The sequence below is a fragment of the Canis aureus genome, chromosome 1, assembly GCF_053574225.1.
Source record: "Canis aureus isolate CA01 chromosome 1, VMU_Caureus_v.1.0, whole genome shotgun sequence".
In the NCBI taxonomy this organism is placed as follows: domain Eukaryota; kingdom Metazoa; phylum Chordata; class Mammalia; order Carnivora; family Canidae; genus Canis; species Canis aureus.
The window spans coordinates 117,947,654-117,967,590 of record NC_135611.1 but is presented as its reverse complement, the minus strand read 5'-3'; the positions used below and the strand labels follow the sequence as shown (position 1 = coordinate 117,967,590).

Here is a 19,937-nt window from a genome sequence, read left to right as displayed (position 1 = left end):
CCCTGGCCCAAAATGCACGGGGACGTTTTCCAGATACATTTTCTGATAACAGAAAACCACACTCGCTGGGGGCTTGTGCCGACACGAGCTGCTCCTGGCTGCCCCAGTGCTTCGTGCCAGAATCCCTGCCGGCGCGAAGGGAGCCTGAAGCAGTAGGAATTGTGCTGGGCACCCCCGAGGGACCCACAAGTGACAGCCAGCCTAGCCTTCCTGTGGACGCGGATCCGGCAAGAGTGCAGAATAGAGGTCACCTCACCTGCTCATCGACCTGTTCGACTCTTGGGGCAAAGGGGGGACTTTTATTTTCCGCCGTCAACAGATGATGCCATGTCAGGGAAAGTGTTTCCCAGGTGGCTGGCTAGAGGCGTGTGTCTGTGTGTGTCTGTGGCCCCGTCTGCCCCACCCCCTGGACACACCTCTGCTGGCTAAGGGTGACATAACACTGTTCCCTGTCACTCTGTTCCCGCTTATCTCCCGTCTTGTCGGCGCCACTACCTTCTTGGAAATGAGTTAGGACAAAGGGGAGGGGGCTCAGCACCCCCGCCTCCCCCAGAAGGACCCATAAAAGCAACCGAATCGGGGCCCCAGACACCACAGCAAGTCTGAAACCTGACAGCAGGACAGCCAGACGGACGGCACGATGGCCCTGAGCACGCGGATCCAGGCTGCCTGCCTCCTGCTCCTCCTCCTGGCCAGCGTGGCCAGTGGCTCAGTCCTTCCACACCAGGTGAGAGCCCATGGGGCCTGGGCCCGACCCGGCGGCCGAGACCCCGGGAGAGCCAGACCCTGGGGCTGGGGATCCCTTAGCACCACGCAGAGCTCAGGGACGGAAAAGGGGGGACAATGGACAGCTGCGTGAAGTGCAGGGATGGGACCCTGAGAACCAGGGCCCCGAGCCCCCTCCACCCGATGGACGGGCGGCCCAATGCCACCCCTGCCTGTGTTAAGTCCGATTCTGCACGGTGGGGATCATGCAACGAGCACGGGAGCCGAGAGAAGAGTTTTGCTCTCGCGGAGCTTACGTCTCGGTCAGGGAATTAGTGACCAGTTAAAACAAGGTGACTGTTTTAGTAAATGCTCTTCATGAGTAATGGAAAATTATGATGCTAGGAGAGCGACCACAAGGGGGGCCCTGCAGGCTTTCACTCTGAGAAGGCCAGTGGAACGGAACCGAGTGGATGCTGTTGCAGGCAGGGGGGGCATCGGGCTGGGAGGGCGCTGTCCCCCAAAGAGTAGCTGTGGAAAGAGAAGGAGACACACCTGGGATGTCCCGAGGGAAGGGGAGAAGCCGCACCGTAGGGCCGCTCCCAGGACACCAACTGAGCCCCGGGACACCGACACTTGGGCAGCAGGTGGGCGAGCTCCCCCGGGCCCTGGCCATGCTCACCACCCCTTCTGCTCCCGCAGACAGGACAGCTCACAGACCTCCGAGCCCAGGACACAGCTGGAGCCGAGGCAGGCCTGCAGGTGAGAGGGCCTGCCCCCCTCTGAGCCTCCCCCGGCCTCCCCTGGGCCCCAGCTCCCATCTCTGGATCTCCGCTCACTCTCCCTTCCTCCCTGCAGCCCACGCTCCAGCTCCGGAGGCTAAGGAGGCGAGACACCCACTTCCCCATCTGCATATTCTGCTGTGGCTGCTGTAAAACACCGAAGTGTGGGTTCTGCTGCAGGACGTAGAGCGCCCCGGCCGCCCCCCTCCCCGGTGCCCCCTCCACTCCGTATTTATTCCTGCCTCGCCCTCCACCCCTCGGTGACCAGACTTGGAATAAAATGGCTGGTTCTGTCTGCTGTTTTCCATACTAGCCTGTCCACTGTCCTTTCTTCCCGCCCCAGGCCTGCGCCGGAGGTTGGTTTCGGGCCCGGCCTGGTCAGGGCCAGCACTCGGGAGGGCGTGCGGGCTCAGTGTGGACGGGGCTTGGCGCGGAGGCTCGGGGAAGGAAATCTGTTTCCTGTTCTTCCCTTCCTCCCCCTCTTCAGAAGCCCTAGAATCTCTGCTGCAAGAGCAGGGCCTGGAAGTTAAACCAAGTTTCCTCTCCTTGAAGTTTTCTTGAGACAAGGTTAACGGATTCAGAGTCCTCACAAGGGTGCTCACAGCAAGGTCCGGGGAACCCCTCGCAGGGCTCCACTGGGTGGAAACCACTAAGATGTTACTTGCCTCCCTCCCTCGCCTCCGTCATGGGTGTACAGGCCCTGCGATGTGGGGTCACCTCACCGCTCTGACGATAACGGCTTGGGTGCTCGTGCGCCTTGGGCTTTAAAAATATCCCAGTCTGTTTTCCGATACAGTAAGCAGCTGTCAATCAAACCCACTTGAGCAGAAGTGTTTTGGGGTGTCCTCCATAATTCTGCAGAGCAGAAAGGGGTCCTGGCACCAAGACGTCGGAGAACCGCTGGCCTTCCAGGCAGACACAGTGAAGGAGCAGGGGGCAGTGGCTGGGTTTCAGGGGAGCGCGGGAAGCTACGTCCTCTCAGGGAGGACACGCCGGCGCTGAGATGTGCTGGAGAATATTGCTCACCTCCACAAGGAGGTCAGCTCCCTCCCAATCTTCTCGAAACCGTATCCCTCTCAATTCATCCCATTTCCCCACTTTTGACAGAAACAGAAGATGCATTTCTCTCTTCTTAGCCCCTAAGAACACGTCAGCACAGGCATGGTGATGAACGGCCTTGGCTCTTTGGCCCCAGTGTCACATATGGATAGGGAAGCCTGGGTTAGATGGTTAGGGGGACCGGGAGATGGCTGTCATGGCCAAAGGCAGGCCAAACATAGCTAGAGCTTCTTCTCAGGAGAAGGTGGCCATGTTGATTTTTAGGTGAAATTTCTTGATTTTTAAAATATTGACAACTGATTAAAGGGATTTTATTTTTTAAATCAACATTCTGGGAGCCAAACTAAACCCAGCTGGGAGCCAGATCAATCCCGTCCACCACCCTCTGTCTTGTAAGCCACAAGAGGCCCATCGCCTGGAGAGGTTTTTCTGAATGGAGGGTGGGGAGAGGAAGGCAGGTGGACAGCATGGTCCATGGTCATGGACCATGAGCTTCCGGATCTTGCAGACATCTTCGTTCCACTCTGCAACCCCGCCTCCTCATCTGAAAAAGGAGAAGTTTCTGCAGTGTTCAGCTCCTCAGGCTGTGCAGCTCCTTATGACTTATGAGCTGAGATGTGTGTGTCGCCCGTCTCCCAAACTTAAATGTTGAAGTCCCAGCTCCCAGCCCCTCAGATTGCAACCTGATTTGGAAATGGGGTCTTTATAGAGATAATCAAGTTAAAATGAAGTCAGTAGGTTGGACCCTAATCCAGTTGGACTGGTATCCTTATACAAAGCGGGGATTTGGACAGAGGCCTCTGTGAACACCATGGGAATGCCATGTGAACATGAAGACTGTCATCTATAAGCCAAAGGGAGAAACCTAGAACAGATCCCTCCCCACAGTGCTCAGAAGAATCAACCCTGCCAATATCTTGACGTCAGACTGTGACCTCCAGCACTGCGAGACAATAAGTTCTGTTTTTAGGCCACCCAGTCTGTGGTGCTCTCTCACAGCAGCCCTAACACACCTGCCCTGTTGAGAGGGCTCTGCTGGATCGGATTGGTGGCTCCCCCTTCGGACAGGCCCAGGCTCCCCAGCGCCCCAGCCTCCTGTGGTCCAGGGACCTGGGATTGCAGATTTCAGCGGTAGTTGCAGGTGCTGCCTGTGGACACACTTGCCTGTGCACCCCTCCCCCAGGGTCAGCCTTCCATCCACACCTAGAGAGGTGATGGACTCCCAAACTGCATAGGCACATGACCCCAAGGGGGTTGGTGTCGAGGCTGAAGGCTGTGATCCAGGAGTACCCCAGGAGCTCGGCATCCTCCTCCAAAGCCCAGGCACCAAGGCCCCTCTCTTCTCCAGGACCCAGGCGTTCAAGCCCCACCCCACTCTCAATGGGCCTTTGTCCCTGCCTGGGAAAGGCACGGGCAGAGTCTGACATCATGAAGCCTGAGGTGGGGGTGGGAACCCCCTCCCCCTCTATCCAGCTTTCTCTGACTCCACACACCCCAGTCTGAGGGATTTCCCTGCCCCTCACCCTCCCCAGCCCGGCCGGGTTCTCCCTTGGGAGAGAGGACCCCCTCCCTCTCCTCCAAAACTGCTCTGCCCTGAAGGACAGAAGATGCTCCAGCGTGACTCAACAGCTCGTGGTCAAACCATGACTATGCCCGATCACAGTACCATCGGCTCCCTCCGCCGCCCCCACACTCAAGCACATTGCAAGGGTCATGACCGATGGGAGGGGTGGGGGCGGGAGGAGGATCGCTGTGGAATCCGGAGTCTGCACACAGTGGGTCCTCACCCAGCTCGAAGGGTAAGCAGAGCCCTCTATAAGCCCCACTGAGCACCAGGCACTGTCCTAGGGGACAGAGGGCAGAGCAGACAGGCAGAAACCCTGGCTTCGGGGAGCTCCTGTGGGGGCAGAGAAGGAGGGTGCCCAGAGGGCAATGGGCAGATGTGCGGGGGGTTGTGGGCAGCGTCTGGGTGGAGGGGCTTGGCTCGGTGAGCCGGGCAGGGCAGGCTTCCAGACGAAGTGGCATCCGGGTGGGGAGCCTGTAGGATGTGCAGGCTGTGGCCTGCGGCAGAGTGGGGTGTGGGATGGGGTGGGGGTCCAGGAGGAAGGAATGAGAGCAAAGGTCGGCAGCCAGAAGGTGCCGCTGGTGTTTGAGGAATAAGGCGTTCAGTGGTTATGAACCTTAACTCTGTGCCAAGTGCCAGTCTGCAAACAGGATAGATTGGAAATAGGCAGGCGAAGCCCTTATCTTACTGGAGATCATGTTCTCTTGAGAGGAGACAATCAATCCATAAGGTCATTTCTGACGGTCAGAAGAGTCTGGAAAATGGATCAGGACGTCGGCACCAAACATGACCCAGGGAGTGGCTCAAGAGAAGATAGAGGTGACACGAAAACCAAGGGTGGGCAGGTCCTGTCTCCTCCTGCTCCCACTCTGTGGCCTCTTGGGACCGACCTATACCTGCTCGGGCCACCAAGAGTCCCTAGACACTGAGAACAAAGCCTTCTGTTTCTTAGCCTGAGGCTTGCAGAGATCTTAGAAGGCCCTCCCAGGGACCCAGACCCGGGCGCGCTGCGATGGAGGCTGCCTTCCCTTGTCCCCTCCAGGAAGGAGCTAGTAGAACCCAGGCGTCAGGCTGCCCAGTCCCAGCAGTGGTGACAAGGGCCCCTTTGTGCCCCCCTCCCTCGGGGGCAGGGAGGAGCTGGGCCCTGGAGGCAGGCGGCCCCTGGCACCCAGGGGGAGGGGACGGGCTGGCAAGTGGGGGCCTGGACCCTGCGAGCCAGGGGACTGTGAGCGGGGCCGGTGGAGCGGAGGGTGCAGAAGCGAGAGCATCCAAGTGAGTACTGCGGCCCGGAGGGGCTGGGACCAGCGGAGAGGGGAGCCGAGGGCCGGGCTCAGAGGGTGGGGCAAAGGGTGCGCAGCAGCATGTGCAAGGCCAGGTGCTCCGGGCCACCGATGCTCACCGGGGACCGCGGCTGGTTCAGGATGGGGCCGGGTGCTGCTCAGGACCGCGTTGGGAATGGGCTGGGACCACGGCAGGGACAGTGACCGGGCTGAGGGAAGAAACCCCCAGAGAGAAAGACTGAGGGGCTCTTCTCAGCATCTCTGGGTGGAAGGGCTGCAGGAGCAGCAGCCCTGGGGCTCCTAAGTTTGGGGCAGATGGGGTGGCAGTGGTCGGGGGCTGGATGAAGAGCAGAAGGATGGGCAGGTGATCAGCCACCTGCGTCCTGCCATCTGTGAGGGGGTGGGGGCAGTGGGCTGTGAGCGAGCCAGTTCCAGCACCTGGATGCATGACAGGTGTGTGTGTGCGTGTGTGTGTGCGCACACACACCATCCCTGGGTGAGCCTTAATCTACATCAGTGTTCCTCCACCTTGTTTTCACTGTACCCCACTAAGGAACTATTTCAGAGCTATTTTTCCTAATCCGATTCCGCCCACGAAATGCTACTACTATAGCCGTACGGTAGGTGTCTATGTAGGGCGGCCCGTTAGGGAGTCACAGCTCACTGTGACAGCTAAGATTTTCCTGGCCTCCACCCCAAGAACCAATTTCTGCCCCCATTACGAGCAGGGGGTATGCATGCTTGTGTCACAAGTCTGTCCTGGCCCCGTAACTGGCCCTCGCCTGTGTCCCGTACCTTCCCGTCGCAGGCGCGAGGATGGCATCTGTCATGTGTCCATCAGCCTGTGTCTGGGTGGGTCTGTCCTTAGCGACCCTCAGCGTGTGTGCGGGTCTGTGTGTCATTGGGAGCATGTGTGGATAGGAGGCAGGGCAGTGCGGGGGTGCTCCTGCAGGGGCAGGGGTCTCGGGGCCCGTCCGTGTGTACAGGGGGTCCCCCGGGAGTGTGCCCGGGTCGCTGTTGTGAGCCTGTTCCTTCTGGTCGGGTCTAGATCTGTCACATTTCATGCCAGCGTTTGCATGTGTCTGACTGTGCATGCGTCTGTGTCCGTGGGAAGAGGGCGGTGAGGGCCAGGGAAGGCAGCCACTTGGAACCCTGGCTTCGACCCTGAGGCGACCCACAGAGCAGCTGGGTGCCAGGGACTCACCAACTCCCAGCCCCGGGGGCCTTCCTGGCCTCACTCCCAAGCCCAGCCAGGAGCGCCAGACTCTTCTTTCATCCCACCTACCCGTGAAGCCCCCCAGGATGAGGCACCCTTGCCCCGAGGGAACAGGGCTCTTTTGTACGGGGCCCTGGCCTCCGCTAAGGGTGGGGACAGCAGGGGCCGTCTGTGGGGTGGGAGAGGGCGGCAGGAATTCCCGCGGCATGTTGGGAATGCTGATGTTGTGAAACCCGGTCATTGATGGGCTGGGTCCCTGCCCGCCACCCCCAGGCCTCTGCCGTGGGACATCTGCTCCCTCACCCCGCTCACCACACCGCCAGCCTCCCCCCACCCCGATGCTCCGCCGCTCCCCTCTCCTCCCCAAAGTTCTTCGCCATCACAGCTCGGGGCGGGCAGTGACGACAGAGCAGCTTCCAGGCCGTGTGGGAGGGTCCCTAGCATCACACGTTGGCCACCACTCAGAGCGACCCGGAAAGAGGGCGGCAGAGGGTGCACCTGTCTGGCTCTCATTCCAGGTTGGCTGGCTGACAGCTTCAAGTGAGACCCGAGACATTCCCAACTCAGGGAGACTGAGGTGAGGGGCGGGGTTCCAACTCTTGGGGTTCTCTTTCCCCCTGGCTACCCCTGATTCCTGCTGACCGTCCAGCCCTGGCTCTGTCCTTACTTTCTTGGAGATGCCCGGGGGCATGATGGCGATGAAGAGAATGATCAGCATGTCACTATGACCCAGAGACAGGGCGGTTTGGCAGTTAGGTCTGCAGACCCGGAGCTAGGCACACTGGGCTTGAATCCTAACCCAGCCGCTCACCAGCCATGCGGCTTTAGGCAAATTGCTTAACCTCTCTGGACCTCAGCTATACAGTGCGGGTTATAACGGCTCCCGCCTCAAAGGGACCAGATGAATTAATATAGCACTGGGGCCTGATGCATGGTCAATGCCTCAGAAATGTTTGTAATTCCACATAAGAATACCTGCAGCAAGGGCACCTGGGTGGCTCCATGGTGGAGCGTCTGCCTTTGGCTCAAGTTGTGATCCCAGGGCTCTGGGATCAAGTCCTGCATCAGGATCCCTGCATGGAGCCTGCTTCTCCCTCTGCCTATGTCTCTGCCTGTGTGTGTGTGTGTCTCTTGTGAATAAATAAACAAAATCTAAAAAAAAAAAAAAGAGAAAGAAAAGAAAAGAATACCAGCTGCAGCGAACATCTGAACAGGCCCCCTCCTGAAGCCTTATCAGAAGCACCGTTTGCCACTGCCCCCAGCCTCCCGTGCTCTCCTCTCTCCTCTCCAGCTGTTGCTCACTTGCTGGACAAGATGATCTTCCTCACGACACTGCCTCTGTTTTGGATCATGATCTCAGGTAAGGGCTAGGGGTGCTGGGGATCCCGGGGCCTTGGTCCCCGAGTAGGCTGGGGTTGTTTCTGTGGGTCCCTGCAGGGCGGAAGGTGGTGGGAGTGTGTGTGTGTGTGGGGGTGGGGGATCGGGGAAGGACCTGTCCCTCCACCTCAGTGGTCCTGCTTGCCCACAGCCTCTCGAGGGGGCCACTGGGGTGCCTGGATGCCCTCGTCCATCTCTGCCTTCGAGGGCACGTGCGTCTCCATCCCCTGCCGCTTCGACTTCCCTGACGAGCTGCGGCCGGCCGTCGTGCACGGCGTCTGGTATTTCAACAGCCCCTACCCGAAAAACTATCCCCCGGTGGTCTTCAAGTCTCGAACCCAAGTTGTGCACGAGAGCTTCCAGGGCCGCAGCCGACTCCTGGGGGACCTGGGCCTGCGGAACTGCACCCTCCTGCTTAGCAGCCTCAGCCCCGAGCTGGGCGGCAAGTACTACTTCCGCGGGGACCTCGGCGGCTACAACCAGTACACCTTCTCCGAGCACAGTGTCCTGGACATCATCAGTGAGTCCCCGAGGGCGTGCGCGTGCCGGGGGCTGGGGCCGCACCGGCCAGGCTGGGTGCATGTGGCTCGACGGGCTCCCCCAAGCCTTTCTGGGGAGCGAACCCCGATGCCCGCACAGACCTGGAGGCTGACAGAACTAAGCAAAGCGGGGCCCCAAATAGTCTTGCCGTCCTCAGAGGGAAAACGAGGGTGCTTCCTCTTCTAGAAGCAACTAGGAGGAAAGCAATGTTGCTCTCAGGGAGTCTGCATTAAGAGAAACCAGAATCGTGTGCTTTTCTGTGTCATCTCCTAACTCCTAAACACTGGCTGCGGATTTGGATTTTTAAAAACAAATCCAGTTTCGGCCAAATAACCTGCATTTCTGGGCCAGAGTTGGCCATCAGAGTAGGCCACGCTGCCCAATTTCTGAGAGGCCCCATAGCACGGAACCCCTAAATTCAGACTCCGGGAGTCCAAATGAGTCAGGTTACAGCCCCAGTACAGAAAGAGACCCCACTGGCACAGCCAGACATAGACGTATCTCCAGGACATACCACACACTCACGTACACACACGCTCACGTACGTAAGTGGAAAAGGAACCAAAGCAAACATGGGAAAGGAGAGAAGTTTCTTAAGGGCTACAACATAGTATCCAGAGCACAGATGATGAAGCTGGAGTGACAGTGTCTGAAGCTCTTCTCCGCGCGGGCTGTGGCCTGTTTTGTGATCTAAAACACGAGCAAAATAACAACACCCACCTCCCGGGCAAGGTAGATGCTGTGAGGCCATTCTAGTGTTCTGTTCATGATTACACACCTGGGGACCCTGGAGGGCCTCTGGGTGAAGGGACACCGGGACGAGAGAAGGCAGTAGGGGATTCTGTATCCAAGGATGGGGAGGGGACCAGGAAGCCAGAACGCTTCCTCAACCCTCCTCTCCCCCGCGTGGCCCAGACACCCCCAACATCGTGGTCCCCCCGGAGGTGGTGGCGGGCTCGGAAGTGGAGGTCAGCTGCATGGTGCCTGACAACTGCCCGGAGCTGCGCCCGGAGCTGAGCTGGCTGGGCCACGAGGGGCTGGGGGAGCCCGCCGTGCTGGGTCGGCTGCGCGAGGACGAGGGCACCTGGGTGCAGGTGTCGCTGCTCCACTTCGTGCCCACCAGGGAGGCCAACGGCCACCGGCTGGGCTGCCAGGCCTCGTTCCCCAACACCACGCTGCTCTTCGAGGGCTACGCCAGCCTGGACGTCAAGTGTGAGTGTGGGGGCGGGGCCGGGAGGGGGCGGGGCCGCGCGGGGCGGGGGCGGGGCCAGGGGCGGGGCCGGGGGCGGGGTCTGCGGTCCCAGCCCGCTGACACGCCCCCCCGCCCCCGCTGTGTCTCGGGGCCTCAGACCCCCCCGTGATCGTGGAGATGAACGCCTCGGTGGAGGCCATCGAGGGCTCGCACGTCAGCCTGCTGTGCGGGGCGGACAGCAACCCGCTGCCGCTGCTGACCTGGATGCGGGACGGCTCGGTGCTCCGCGAGGCGGTGGCCGAGAGCCTGTTCCTGGATCTGGAGGAGGTGACCCCCGCGGAGGACGGCGTCTACGCCTGCCTGGCCGAGAACGCCTACGGCCAGGACAACCGCACCGTGGGGCTCAGCGTCATGTGTGAGTGGCGGCCCAGGGGGGATGAGGGGAAGCCCCCCCCCCGCCCCCGGCCTCGGGCGGAGCAGGGGGACCCGAAGCTGGAGGCGGTCCTCCCTGCGCCCCACGCACGCGCACCTGGAGAACACCTGCTGCGCACCACGCATCCCGGGGCGAGGTGGGAAGGCGCAGGGCTCAGGGGAGCTGGGTAGACTCCGGGTCCTGCGGACAGCCTTGGCTGGCGTGGGAGTAGAGCCGGGCCCTGGAAATCCGCATTTCCCCGTGAGCCCCGTTGCAGTTGTAGGGGGACGGATGAGGGGACCCCAGACCCCACGCAGCCCCTTGTCCGCACTGTGTACGTTAGGGAGTCCCCGGCGGAGGGGCTGGACAGATAAGGTCCTTTGTTGGGAACCAAGGAGAGGTCATTCATTCATTCACTCATTCACAAATATTTATTGAGGCAAAATGCCCAGGGCTGTGGATAATAATAATGAGAACTGCAGCCAACATTTACTCAGCAGTTTCTGAGCGCTTTCCACAAATACTCTTTCCCCAGACATCCCCAGGGCTGGCCCTGACCCACCTCTTCTCCTCTGGGGGAAGATTTCCCTCACCATCCCAGTTACAACTGTAACTACTCTGACTTCCGTCACCACATTTCTTTTTCTCCAAAGCCCTTATCTGCATCTTGCCAACTACATGTGTTTACTTACATAGCGTCTCCTCACATGGTTGGGAATCTTTACCTTACCTTGTTCAGGCTAGAACGGCACCTGTCACTTAGGTTCTCAGTGGCCCCGCTGAGGTTGGGACTGTTATCAGGCTCATTTTCCAGATGAGAGAGAGGAGGCCCAGAGAGGTCACACACACCGCTGGGAAGGGGTAGAGCTGGGATTCAGACACAAGCGCCCTGCTAGCAGAGCCCCTGTTCTTATAAACAGGGTAGCCAGGACAAGGGTTACCTGAGCAGGTGTGCTCAGATTGGGGCATATGCGGTCACACTGGTGGGGGGTGGGTGGGAAGAGGCACTGTTGCCTTCTGACCGTAAGCCCCCTGTCTTGGCCCCCAGATGCACCCCGGAAGCCCACGGTGAACGGGACAATGGTGGCCGTGGAGGGGGAGACCGTCTCCATCCTGTGCTCCACACAGAGCAACCCGGACCCTATTCTCACCATCTTCAAGGAGAAGCAGATTCTGGCCACGGTCATCTACGAGAGCGAGCTGCAGCTCGAGCTGCCTGCCGTCACGCCCGAGGATGATGGGGAGTACTGGTGTGTGGCTGAGAATCAGTATGGCCAGAGGGCCACCACCTTCAACCTATCCGTGGAGTGTGAGTACCGCCGCTCCTCGCCCCTTCCCCTGCTGACCGCCGGCTGGACTTGACCTCCTTCCACATTCCCCTCCTCAGTGGATGGTTCGGGGGTGGGGGGCACCTCGATTGCTGGATTGCACCATGCATCCCAGCCAAGGGTCAGCTTTGCACCAGCAGATGAGAATGGGGAAGGGAGGGAAGCTGAATCCACAGCAAGAAATTCAGTCCCACCCGAGAGTGCTGTGTTCCCACATCTCGGGGATGCGCTTTTGACCAGAAAGGTTTCTGGATCCCGTGGCCTCTGCCCCTTTGCATTCACCAGGAACCACAACACCTAACCCTTGCGTTGCATTGCTGTGTACCAGGCATTGCTAGAAGCTCTGTACGGGGATCCATTCGTTTCCTCCACAGGACGTTCCTATGAGGGAGGTCCTATTACTGTCCCCAGTTTCCAGAGAAGCAAACTGAGGCCCAGAGAGTTTATGCCAACTTACCCCAAGGTCACACAGCTGGAAAGTGGTTCAAATCCAGGCAGTCTGCCTCCTCTTTCCTGGACTGCCATAGCTGACCTCATCCTAAGTTATTACACCAGAATACGTTGATCAAGCAGTTGTTGTATGCAAAGGGCAGTGTGGCTCTGGGGGCCGTGGAGGAGAGGACCGAGAGTACAGACATCAGGCTTATAGCAGATACAGTCGAGCCAGAGAGATGGGATGGATGCGCACAGAAAGCTGTCTTGGAAGTGAAACTCATCCTTCCACTGCCAATCAGCACCTCTCCCGGCCTCCTCACCCGGTGGCATCGCCAACACCCCCACCCCCACCCTCACCCTCACCCCCACCCCCACCCCCAGCTGCCATTCAGGGCTGTGGCTCCCAACTCACAGTCTGCACTCCGTCTCCAGCAGCAGCTCCCTCCGGAGTGTCACCTCCGTGTTTCCATCTCCCCTGCTTCCTCTCCAGCTCCTGCCTGGCCTCTGCGCTAGTCTCCGGACTTTACCGCTCCCGGCCTCCATTACTCTACCCACGGTGGTCCTCGCCACGCAAGTTTGCCAGAAGGTATTGAGCACAATCTGTACTCAATGCTTTGTATGTGGCGAGAATCAGCGCGTGGTAGATAGAGATTATTTCTGGAGTGCCACCTTCTGTGGCAGAGGGGTGGCCATGCACTGCTGTGCCAACCTTTCACCTTGGGGTGCATTCCCTCCCGGCCTCTGCTCACCCGCAGTACCCAGGGTGATCATGAGTGTGGGGTACTCTGCTTTCTCCATACGCCGCCTCCTGGGCCCAGCTTCCTCCTTCTGCTATACCCTTTTTCTCTGTCGCATCCCAAGCCAGTGGATCTTAAGTTTAAGGGTCAGAGAGCCCCCTGAGAATCATATGGAGGCCCCGGAACATGCACACCACAGCATCTCACACACATTTGCAGTCACAGATTCTCTTGCGCAGTAAGGTCGGTCATTAATGGTCTACTCTGGGCAGGACCACAAGCTCGGCAGGTGTTCTTTTGCTGAGCCTGTGTGGTCACCCTGTGAAGAAGAAAATAAAAGTCAGAATCCCCAAGGAACGTGCAGCAAGGAAGGTTGGTCGGAGCCAGGAATCTTCTGGACTCTTGTCCCACCCAGCTCTTAAACCGCTGGCTGCTTTGCCTCCCCGAAGCCCATGGAACCCAAGGGCTTACTTACTTTAGCTTCTTTTGAAGACAAACCAACAGATTTGGAGTGGAAGGCCCCCTCCCACCTGGCCCCGCCCCACCTGCTGAGCCCTTCAGGCTTCACCCGGGCCCTGATCACAGGACGTGCTCTCTGGCAGTGCGGCCACAGGGTGCTGGGTACGGCACCCCTCAGGCTCCTCTCTGTCCCTGAAGTCCGTGATCCCTAGCACCAGGGGTTTGGTGCTCCCTGACAATGGCAGGGGTTCTAGTGCGGGGCTTCCTTCTTACCAGCTGAGCCCAGGGCCAGGGTGGCATGGGTCGTGCAGCAGGTACTCACCTTACCGAGTGCTTGTGCCCAGGGGCCTAACCTGAGCCCCTGACGCTCCCTGACCTATGTGGGTCTCACCACAACGTGATTGGAGGGACTATTCTTCACCCCAGTTTAATAGAAGGAAACCAAATTATGAACTGGTGTCCAGCACCAGACAGAACTGACCCGCCCTGGGGCAGAATCCCAGCTCTGTCTTCATCTTGCTGCACGATCCCTGACAAGTGATTTCACTTTTGCTGAGCCTCTCTACTGAGAAATGGGTATGATAACAGTAGCTTATCCCAAAGAAGCCTGTGAAGACTCTGGAAGTTATGCTGAGCGCCCACAGTGCCTGACTGACACCTCCTCTGTGCTCCCTAAATCATTTCCCACTAATCTCTCCCTTGGACTCCAGGCTGGGTGCCTCCGGCCTCCCTGCTGCTAAGGCTTTTCTCACGTGCTCCCCCTGCTGGAATGGCTCTATTTATCTCATCCTAAATCCTTGGAAGGGAAAAGTTAAGCCTTAACATCACACTAGGGAGCGTATCTTCAGAGTTCTCATAGGCCCTTGCAAGAAAGGACCGCCACTCCTGTTTGCACAATGAAAACTCCATCTTGGAGGCCCAAGGAGGCCGAATGGCCTGGTCGGGGACAGTAAGCAACAGAGCTGGGCTTCCAGCCAAAGCTGTCACACCCCAGACTCCCCATTCTTTGGGACTTGGGGTTTGTGTGGGGTCAGTCAGACTTTGTCAGGTCTCCCAGGCCACCTGCAAAGCTGCGGAGATACTGAGCACATGCAGGCAGGGAGGCGGCAGGGGTCAAGGGTGGAAGCTGTCACAGGAGCACCAGGGGTGCAGTCTTGAATGAAAGGGTTTCTAAAAAAATGTAATAGCTGTTGGTTCAGGTTTGTCGTTATGCACTTTGCGGAGTGTCAATCTGTTAACACTAGAGCCAGCATAGTGCATGTTTGCCTGAACAGAATTCGGGCAATATATTTTTAATTTACCGGGTTTAGATGCAAGTACAGATTGAGGTTCCAATTGGAACCATCTCGAGTTTGAATCCAGTCATGTGACTCCTTGGCTTGTCAATGTTACGTGCATATTCTTTTTTTTTTTTTTTTTTTTTGACGGAAATTGAAAGTAAGTGGCGGTAGATGGTCCGAGGGTCCTTTGGCCGTTTGTAAGTGGGTTCTGGTCAGAACTGAGAATCAGAGTTCAGTCTAGCGGGGCAGACTCTGGTGCTGGATTTTTCAGGAGGGAAAGAGAACATAGTTTTAAAAAAGGAATGTTCGATGTTCTATTATAGTATCATATTTTGGAAAATGAAAGAAACTACAAGAACAAAAAAGCCACAAAAACCACACCAGTATCATTCTTGGAATACAAATGGCAGCAAAGGAGAGCTCGATGCAATGGTCTTGGGTGGAGGGTGGGGGTTGGTGTCAGGGGAAGTGGAGGATCCCATGAAAGTGGGACAGGCAGCCTATAAGGGAGCCTTAGGGAGTCAGCAGGGGCATCTGTAGGATGGCCAGGAAGGGGAGCCTGCGGAACTCAGTGGCCCACACCGGTCTCCACAGAACTCCGCTATGTGAGGGTGCGTTCTAAGTGTGGGGACAGGGTACAGGCGGAAAGAGAGCCTGTCTTGATGGCAGTAAGAGCCCAGCTGTACAGGTGTCTAACACGGGAGGGATAAGTGCTGGGAGCAAACCGAGGCGAGATGGGTGCGAATGGTCAGTGAAGTGAGGTGCAGTTTCCATGAGTGGTCAGAAAAAAGACATGTCACCTGAGTTCAGCAGGTGTCAAGGAAGTGTTCCAGGCAAAGACCCCGAGGTGGGAAGAAGCTCCATGAGCTTTAGAAGCAGCGAGGAGGGGATCCCTGGGTGGCTCAGCAGTTCAGACCTGCCTTTGGCCCAGGGCATGATCCTCGAGTCCCAGGATCGAGTCCCACATTGGGCTCCTTGCGGGGAGCCTGCTTCTCCCTCTGCCTGTGTCTCTGCCTCTTTCTCTGTGTCTCTCATGAATAAATAAATAGAATCTTAAAAAAAAAAAAAACGAAGAAGAAGAAGAAGAAGAAGCGAGGAGGCCAGTGTGACTGGGTAGGAGCCCCGATGAGAGATTAGTGCGGCTGGGGCCTTTCGGGGCCTCATGAAGGCAGGAAAAGAGTTTGGATATCATTGTCAGTGACATGGGGAGCAACTGAAGGGTTTTTTTGTTTTTTATTTATTTTTTGTTTGTTTGTTTGTCTTTTGAGTGGGGAGCATCGTGATGTCATTTGGGTCTTACAAGGTGAACAAAGTTAGAGAGGGGGCCAGAGACCATGCAAAGGGGAAAAGGCCGCTCGTCTCTGCGACAGCTACCACCTGCTCTTGGCCCTCCGCCTCCGTTTGTCGCCCGTCGTCCCCTGAGTCTTGGTCCTTCTTGGCCTGCAGTTGCCCCTGTGATCCTCCTGGAGTCCCACTGCGCGGCAGCCCGAGACACAGTGCAGTGCCTGTGCGTGGTGAAGTCCAACCCGGAGCCATCCGTGGCCTTTGAGCTGCCCTCGCGCAACGTGACCGTGAATGAGACCGAGCGGGAGTTCGTGTACTCGGAGCGCAGCGGCCTCCTGCTCACCAGCATCCTCACGCTGCGCGGGCAGGCCCAGGCCCCGCCACGGGTCATCTGCACCGCCCGCAACCTCTACGGCTCCAAGAGCCTGGAGCTGCCCTTCCAGGGAGCCCGTGAGTGCTGGCGGGGTGGGGGGGGGGTGGGCACGGAGGGAGGGAGGGTACCTCTTGGATCCAGGCTTCCTGCCCCGGGGCTGGCCATCAGCCTCCAAGCATGGGCCAGGCGACACAGATGGAGCAAGTGATAAAGATGCCCTTTCCGGGTGGTAAGGGGGGGCTGCCCTGGGTTGGCCGGCGCTTTACTGGGCCCTGTCCTGGGCTCTCTGGCAACTAAGCCCTCTGGGCCCGTCGGGCAGTGCAGGGACCTGCCAGCTGTGTAAATGTCCTCACTGTCACCTCCGCCCGGCCCGTCTCCTACAAGCCCCCGTGTCCTCGCTACCGCTGGCATTCCTGAGGGTGCCTGGGTCCTCTGTCCTCAGACCGCCTGATGTGGGCCAAGATCGGCCCCGTGGGAGCTGTGGTAGCCTTCGCCATCCTCATTGCCATCGTCTGCTACATTACCCAGACACGCAGAAAGTGAGCGGCCTGCCAGGGCTCCCCTGGGGGCGGCGGGTGCCCCAGGGCTGGGGAGGTGGGGAGGTCAGTTAGAGGCAGCGGGTGGGCAGCGGAGGGCGGCCCTGTGCGTGTGACGGAGGGCGGATTCTGCTCTCTGAATGTTTGGCTGGATGGAGGAGAGACCCCCGCCCGTCAGGCCGGCCGGCGCCGGGCCGAGCGCATCCTGATGGATGCCTGTGCCCCACGTTCGGTGCTGTGGCCTCCTGTCCTCCGGGAACCCTCCCGCAAGCGCTCCGGAGTGATGGGGGAGAGCCAGCGTCCCTTGGCTTGTAGCCACGGGGTCAGGCACCGTGGGTTCCAGGGCTCCGATCCTTACACACATCATCCCTGGCAACGAAAACACTCCCCAGCCCCAAACCACACGCACCTACCACAACTGGGCTGGTTTTCCTCCTTGTGGTGCACACGCACGTCAGCCTTCCTGAAAATGAATGCACCTTTCTGCTCCGCATCCTGGCAGCGAGGGGCTGACAGCCAGAGCACTCGAGAAGAAATCCAAGAAGCTAGGCTGGGGCCCCGAAAAGTGGCAGAGACCAGGGACCAGACAGGGGGATGGGCAGTGGGGGGTGGGGCAGGAGGAGGCTGGTCATTCTGAAGAGGCATCTGCTCCATCTTAGAGACATGGGGTCCCTTGAGCCAAATTCCTAAGGTAGATGGGGTGCAGAAAGGGAGCTGGGAGGGAAGCCCAGGACTTCCGCTGGGGCCTGACATGTCCTGTCCTGCAGAAAGAACGTGACAGAGAGCCCCAGCTTCTCGGCGGGGGACAACCCCCCTGTCCTGTTCAGCAGTGACTTCCGCATCTCTGGGGCACCAGAGAAGTATGAGGTGAGGGCCAGAGCCTTGTGGCTCCAGGCTAGCTGGAGAACCTGGGTGGGTGCCAGGGACCCTGAGGACCTGGGAGGGCCTGGGAGGCCAAGGGAGGGAGAAGGAGGAAGTGCGGAGGGCTGGGTGCACCTGGGCTGGGAGGGCCGCTCAGGCGGAGGCCACGAAGGGGGCTGAGGGGCTCAGCGGAGGGCAGCCCCAACCTCCCCACCCCGGTCTATGACTGCATTTCCTTCTCTAATAGTCCAGAGAGGTCTCTACCCTGGATTGAGCGCCCCAGGAGGTAGGTCCCCGGGGCCTCAGTGTGTCCGCCTCTGGGCCCCTGTCGGGCCTGGGGGTTGGGGTGCATGTGTGTGCGTTCTCGTCAGGCACCCAGAATGTTCCCTGGTTAAGCCTGGCCCTGCCTGGCACTCCCGGCCTTGTCTATTCTGTCTGTGGCCACTGTCCTGTGTCTGTGTCTGAAGGCCCCGTGTAGGGTGGGGGTGAGGGTGGAGCCTGCGACGGGGAAGCGGGGGTCACCCGGGTGGAGCGAGGAGGGGAGCCGCACCAGACCCAGGCATCAGGGGAAGAACGTACCGAGCCAGGTGCTTACAAATATTTGGAAAGGTGGGGTCCCAGCCAGGTGGCTTTAATCTGGGAAGATGCTATGGGTTGAATAGTGTGCCCCCCCCGCCCCCGCCAATTCCTAGGTCGAAGAGGGCTTCCTGGGGACAGTGGATCTGTAGGTGACTTTCAGGCTTAGCAAGGAAGAGGGGGTGGTGCGTGGTGGCGCCAGCTGGGGCAGAGGCTCCAGAGCGGGACCCGGACACCGAAGGGTTGGCTGCGTGCTGGTCCTTAAGAAAGGAGGTTCGCACAGGGCCTTGGGACTCAGCCCCAGAGCTGCGGGGGTGCAGGTACCTGCTGCCTCTGCACCTGGAAAAGGTGGAACCATAGCCTTCTAATGGGCTGGGTCTGTTCATAGAGTGAGAGGCGACTGGGATCGGAGAGGAGGCTGCTGGGCCTTCGGGGGGAACCCCCAGAGCTGGACCTGAGCTATTCTCACTCGGACCTGGGCAAACGAGCCACCAAGGACAGCTACACCCTGACGGAGGAGCTGGCCGAGTATGCTGAAATCCGGGTCAAGTGAGGGGGCTGGGGGCCGCCTGTGTGGCCACCCCTCCCTCAGGACCCTCACTGGCCCCTACTGGCTACGGGCTCCCTTGCTCCCCAGAGTGGTGGGGGCCAGGGCAGGAAAGGGAGGAGGCAGGTGACAGCGAGGTCCTGGGGGCCTGGCCTCCCCTCCTTCCCAGCCGCCCCCAGCCCTGCCAGCACCCACCCCACACTGTGGCTCCTCTCTAACCTCCTTTAACCTCATCTGTCTGGAGGGGAGCCCTGTTTGTCTGTCCATGTTATTTATTGCTACCCCTGCCTGGTCTCCTGCCCCCCACACCCGGCCCCAGGGCCTGTACAGAGGGACGTGAAATAAATGCCACAAAGCCAAACACCTGTCCAGATCCTGATGATTTCTGATCCGTCCTAGGGGAGCCTGCTGTCGCCCTCCCCACCCCCTGCAAGGTCCCGTGTGGGGACAAGGGCCCGGGTGTTCTAGCCCCGAGCCCAAGGCCACCCGCCCTGACGCCGCTCCCACTCTGAGCTGGCAGCTGTGGGCTGAGGCCTCTTCACGCACTGACATTCCCTCCTGTCCCCTGCAGCTCGGGGTGTTTCATGGGCCTGTGGGGGTTTGACTGCTGTCCCTCGCATTCAGGCCGTACTCCGCAGCTGCAGCCTTTCCAAGTGTATTTTTTTGGTTTCAGAAACACTAATTAGGCCTCAGCTGTGTATGGAGCCCCTTCAGGAATTCAGGCTGCCCTGGGAAGGGACCGTGTCATGAAGATAACACTGGGGTTCAGTGTATGTGCCAGGGGATTTTCCTAGGGTCCCAGAGCTAGGAAACAGAGTGGCCAGGCCCTGGTCTCAGTTATTCTTTTTTCCATAACCCCCGCTGGCAATTTGAATTTTGCCAGACTCTCTGGGAGGAATGGTAGTAATAACTAAGAGTTGTCGAGCGCTTACTATGAGTGGTTCTACTCGATTTACGTGAACTAACCTCCACTTACCTTCTCTAACTGGTATGACAATGGCTCTCCAAGTTGGGTCCCTGCACCAGCAGCATCAGCATCACCTGGGAACTTGTTAGAAAGGCACATTCTCGGGGCACCTGGGTGGGTCAGTCAGTTAAGCATCTACCTTCAGCTTAGGTCATGATCTCGGGGTCCTGGGATCGAGCCCTGCGTTGGGTTCCCTGCTCAATGAGGAGTCTGCTTCTCCCTCTACCTCTGCCCTTCCCTGCCCCATTCCTGTACTCTCTCTCTCCCTCTATCAAATAAATAAAAATCTTAAAAAAAAGGGGGGGGGATCCCTGGGTGGCTCAGCAGTTTGGCGCCTGCCTTTGGCCCAGGGCGTGATCCTGGAGACCCGGGATCGAGTCCCATGTCGGGCTCCTGGCATGGAGCCCGCTTCTCCCTCCTCCTGTGT

General features: G+C 58.9%; 2 protein-coding genes across 5 annotated transcripts; both read left to right on the top strand.

Moving 5' to 3' along the window:
* Positions 1–485: 485 nt before the first annotated feature.
* Positions 486–1,796, top strand: HAMP (hepcidin antimicrobial peptide). Its single transcript, XM_077854866.1, has 3 exons — positions 486–727; positions 1,408–1,467; positions 1,564–1,796. Exons 1-3 carry the CDS (start codon positions 641–643, stop codon positions 1,672–1,674), a joined length of 258 nt encoding a protein of 85 aa, XP_077710992.1. The 5' UTR covers positions 486–640; the 3' UTR covers positions 1,675–1,796.
* A 3,485-nt stretch (positions 1,797–5,281) lies between these two features.
* MAG (myelin associated glycoprotein) lies at positions 5,282–18,904 on the top strand. 4 transcript variants are annotated; one of them, XM_077854840.1, is made up of 12 exons: positions 5,282–5,382; positions 7,125–7,183; positions 7,898–7,966; positions 8,135–8,503; positions 9,439–9,735; positions 9,873–10,130; positions 11,176–11,436; positions 15,813–16,100; positions 16,466–16,562; positions 17,327–17,426; positions 17,668–17,706; positions 18,385–18,525. In XM_077854840.1, the coding sequence occupies exons 3-11, from the start codon at positions 7,921–7,923 to the stop codon at positions 17,692–17,694; spliced, it is 1,743 nt and encodes a 580-aa protein (XP_077710966.1). In that variant the 5' UTR covers positions 5,282–5,382; positions 7,125–7,183; positions 7,898–7,920; the 3' UTR covers positions 17,695–17,706; positions 18,385–18,525. The 4 variants fall into 4 exon arrangements, with proteins under 4 accessions (XP_077710966.1, XP_077710946.1, XP_077710959.1 ...); XM_077854820.1 differs by lacking the exon at positions 17,668–17,706 and having other exon boundaries at positions 18,385–18,904; XM_077854833.1 differs by lacking the exon at positions 17,668–17,706 and having other exon boundaries at positions 5,295–5,382; positions 7,821–7,966; positions 18,385–18,904.
* The last annotated feature ends 1,033 nt before the right edge of the window (positions 18,905–19,937 follow it).

What these genes read in the sequence shown, in the direction of transcription:
- HAMP (XM_077854866.1), top strand. Translation starts at nt 641, where the DNA reads ATGGCCCTGAGCACGCGGATCCAGGCTGCCTGCCTCCTGCTCCTCCTC. An exon ending in GCTCAGTCCTTCCACACCAG is followed by an intron (nt 728 to 1,407) that starts GTGAGAGCCCAT and finishes CTGCTCCCGCAG; the next exon opens with ACAGGACAGCTCACAGACCT. An exon ending in GAGCCGAGGCAGGCCTGCAG is followed by an intron (nt 1,468 to 1,563) that starts GTGAGAGGGCCT and finishes TCCTCCCTGCAG; the next exon opens with CCCACGCTCCAGCTCCGGAG.
- MAG (XM_077854820.1), top strand. Translation starts at nt 7,921, where the DNA reads ATGATCTTCCTCACGACACTGCCTCTGTTTTGGATCATGATCTCAG. An exon ending in GCTGCCCTTCCAGGGAGCCC is followed by an intron (nt 16,101 to 16,465) that starts GTGAGTGCTGGC and finishes CTCTGTCCTCAG; the next exon opens with ACCGCCTGATGTGGGCCAAG. An exon ending in ATTACCCAGACACGCAGAAA is followed by an intron (nt 16,563 to 17,326) that starts GTGAGCGGCCTG and finishes CCTGTCCTGCAG; the next exon opens with AAAGAACGTGACAGAGAGCC.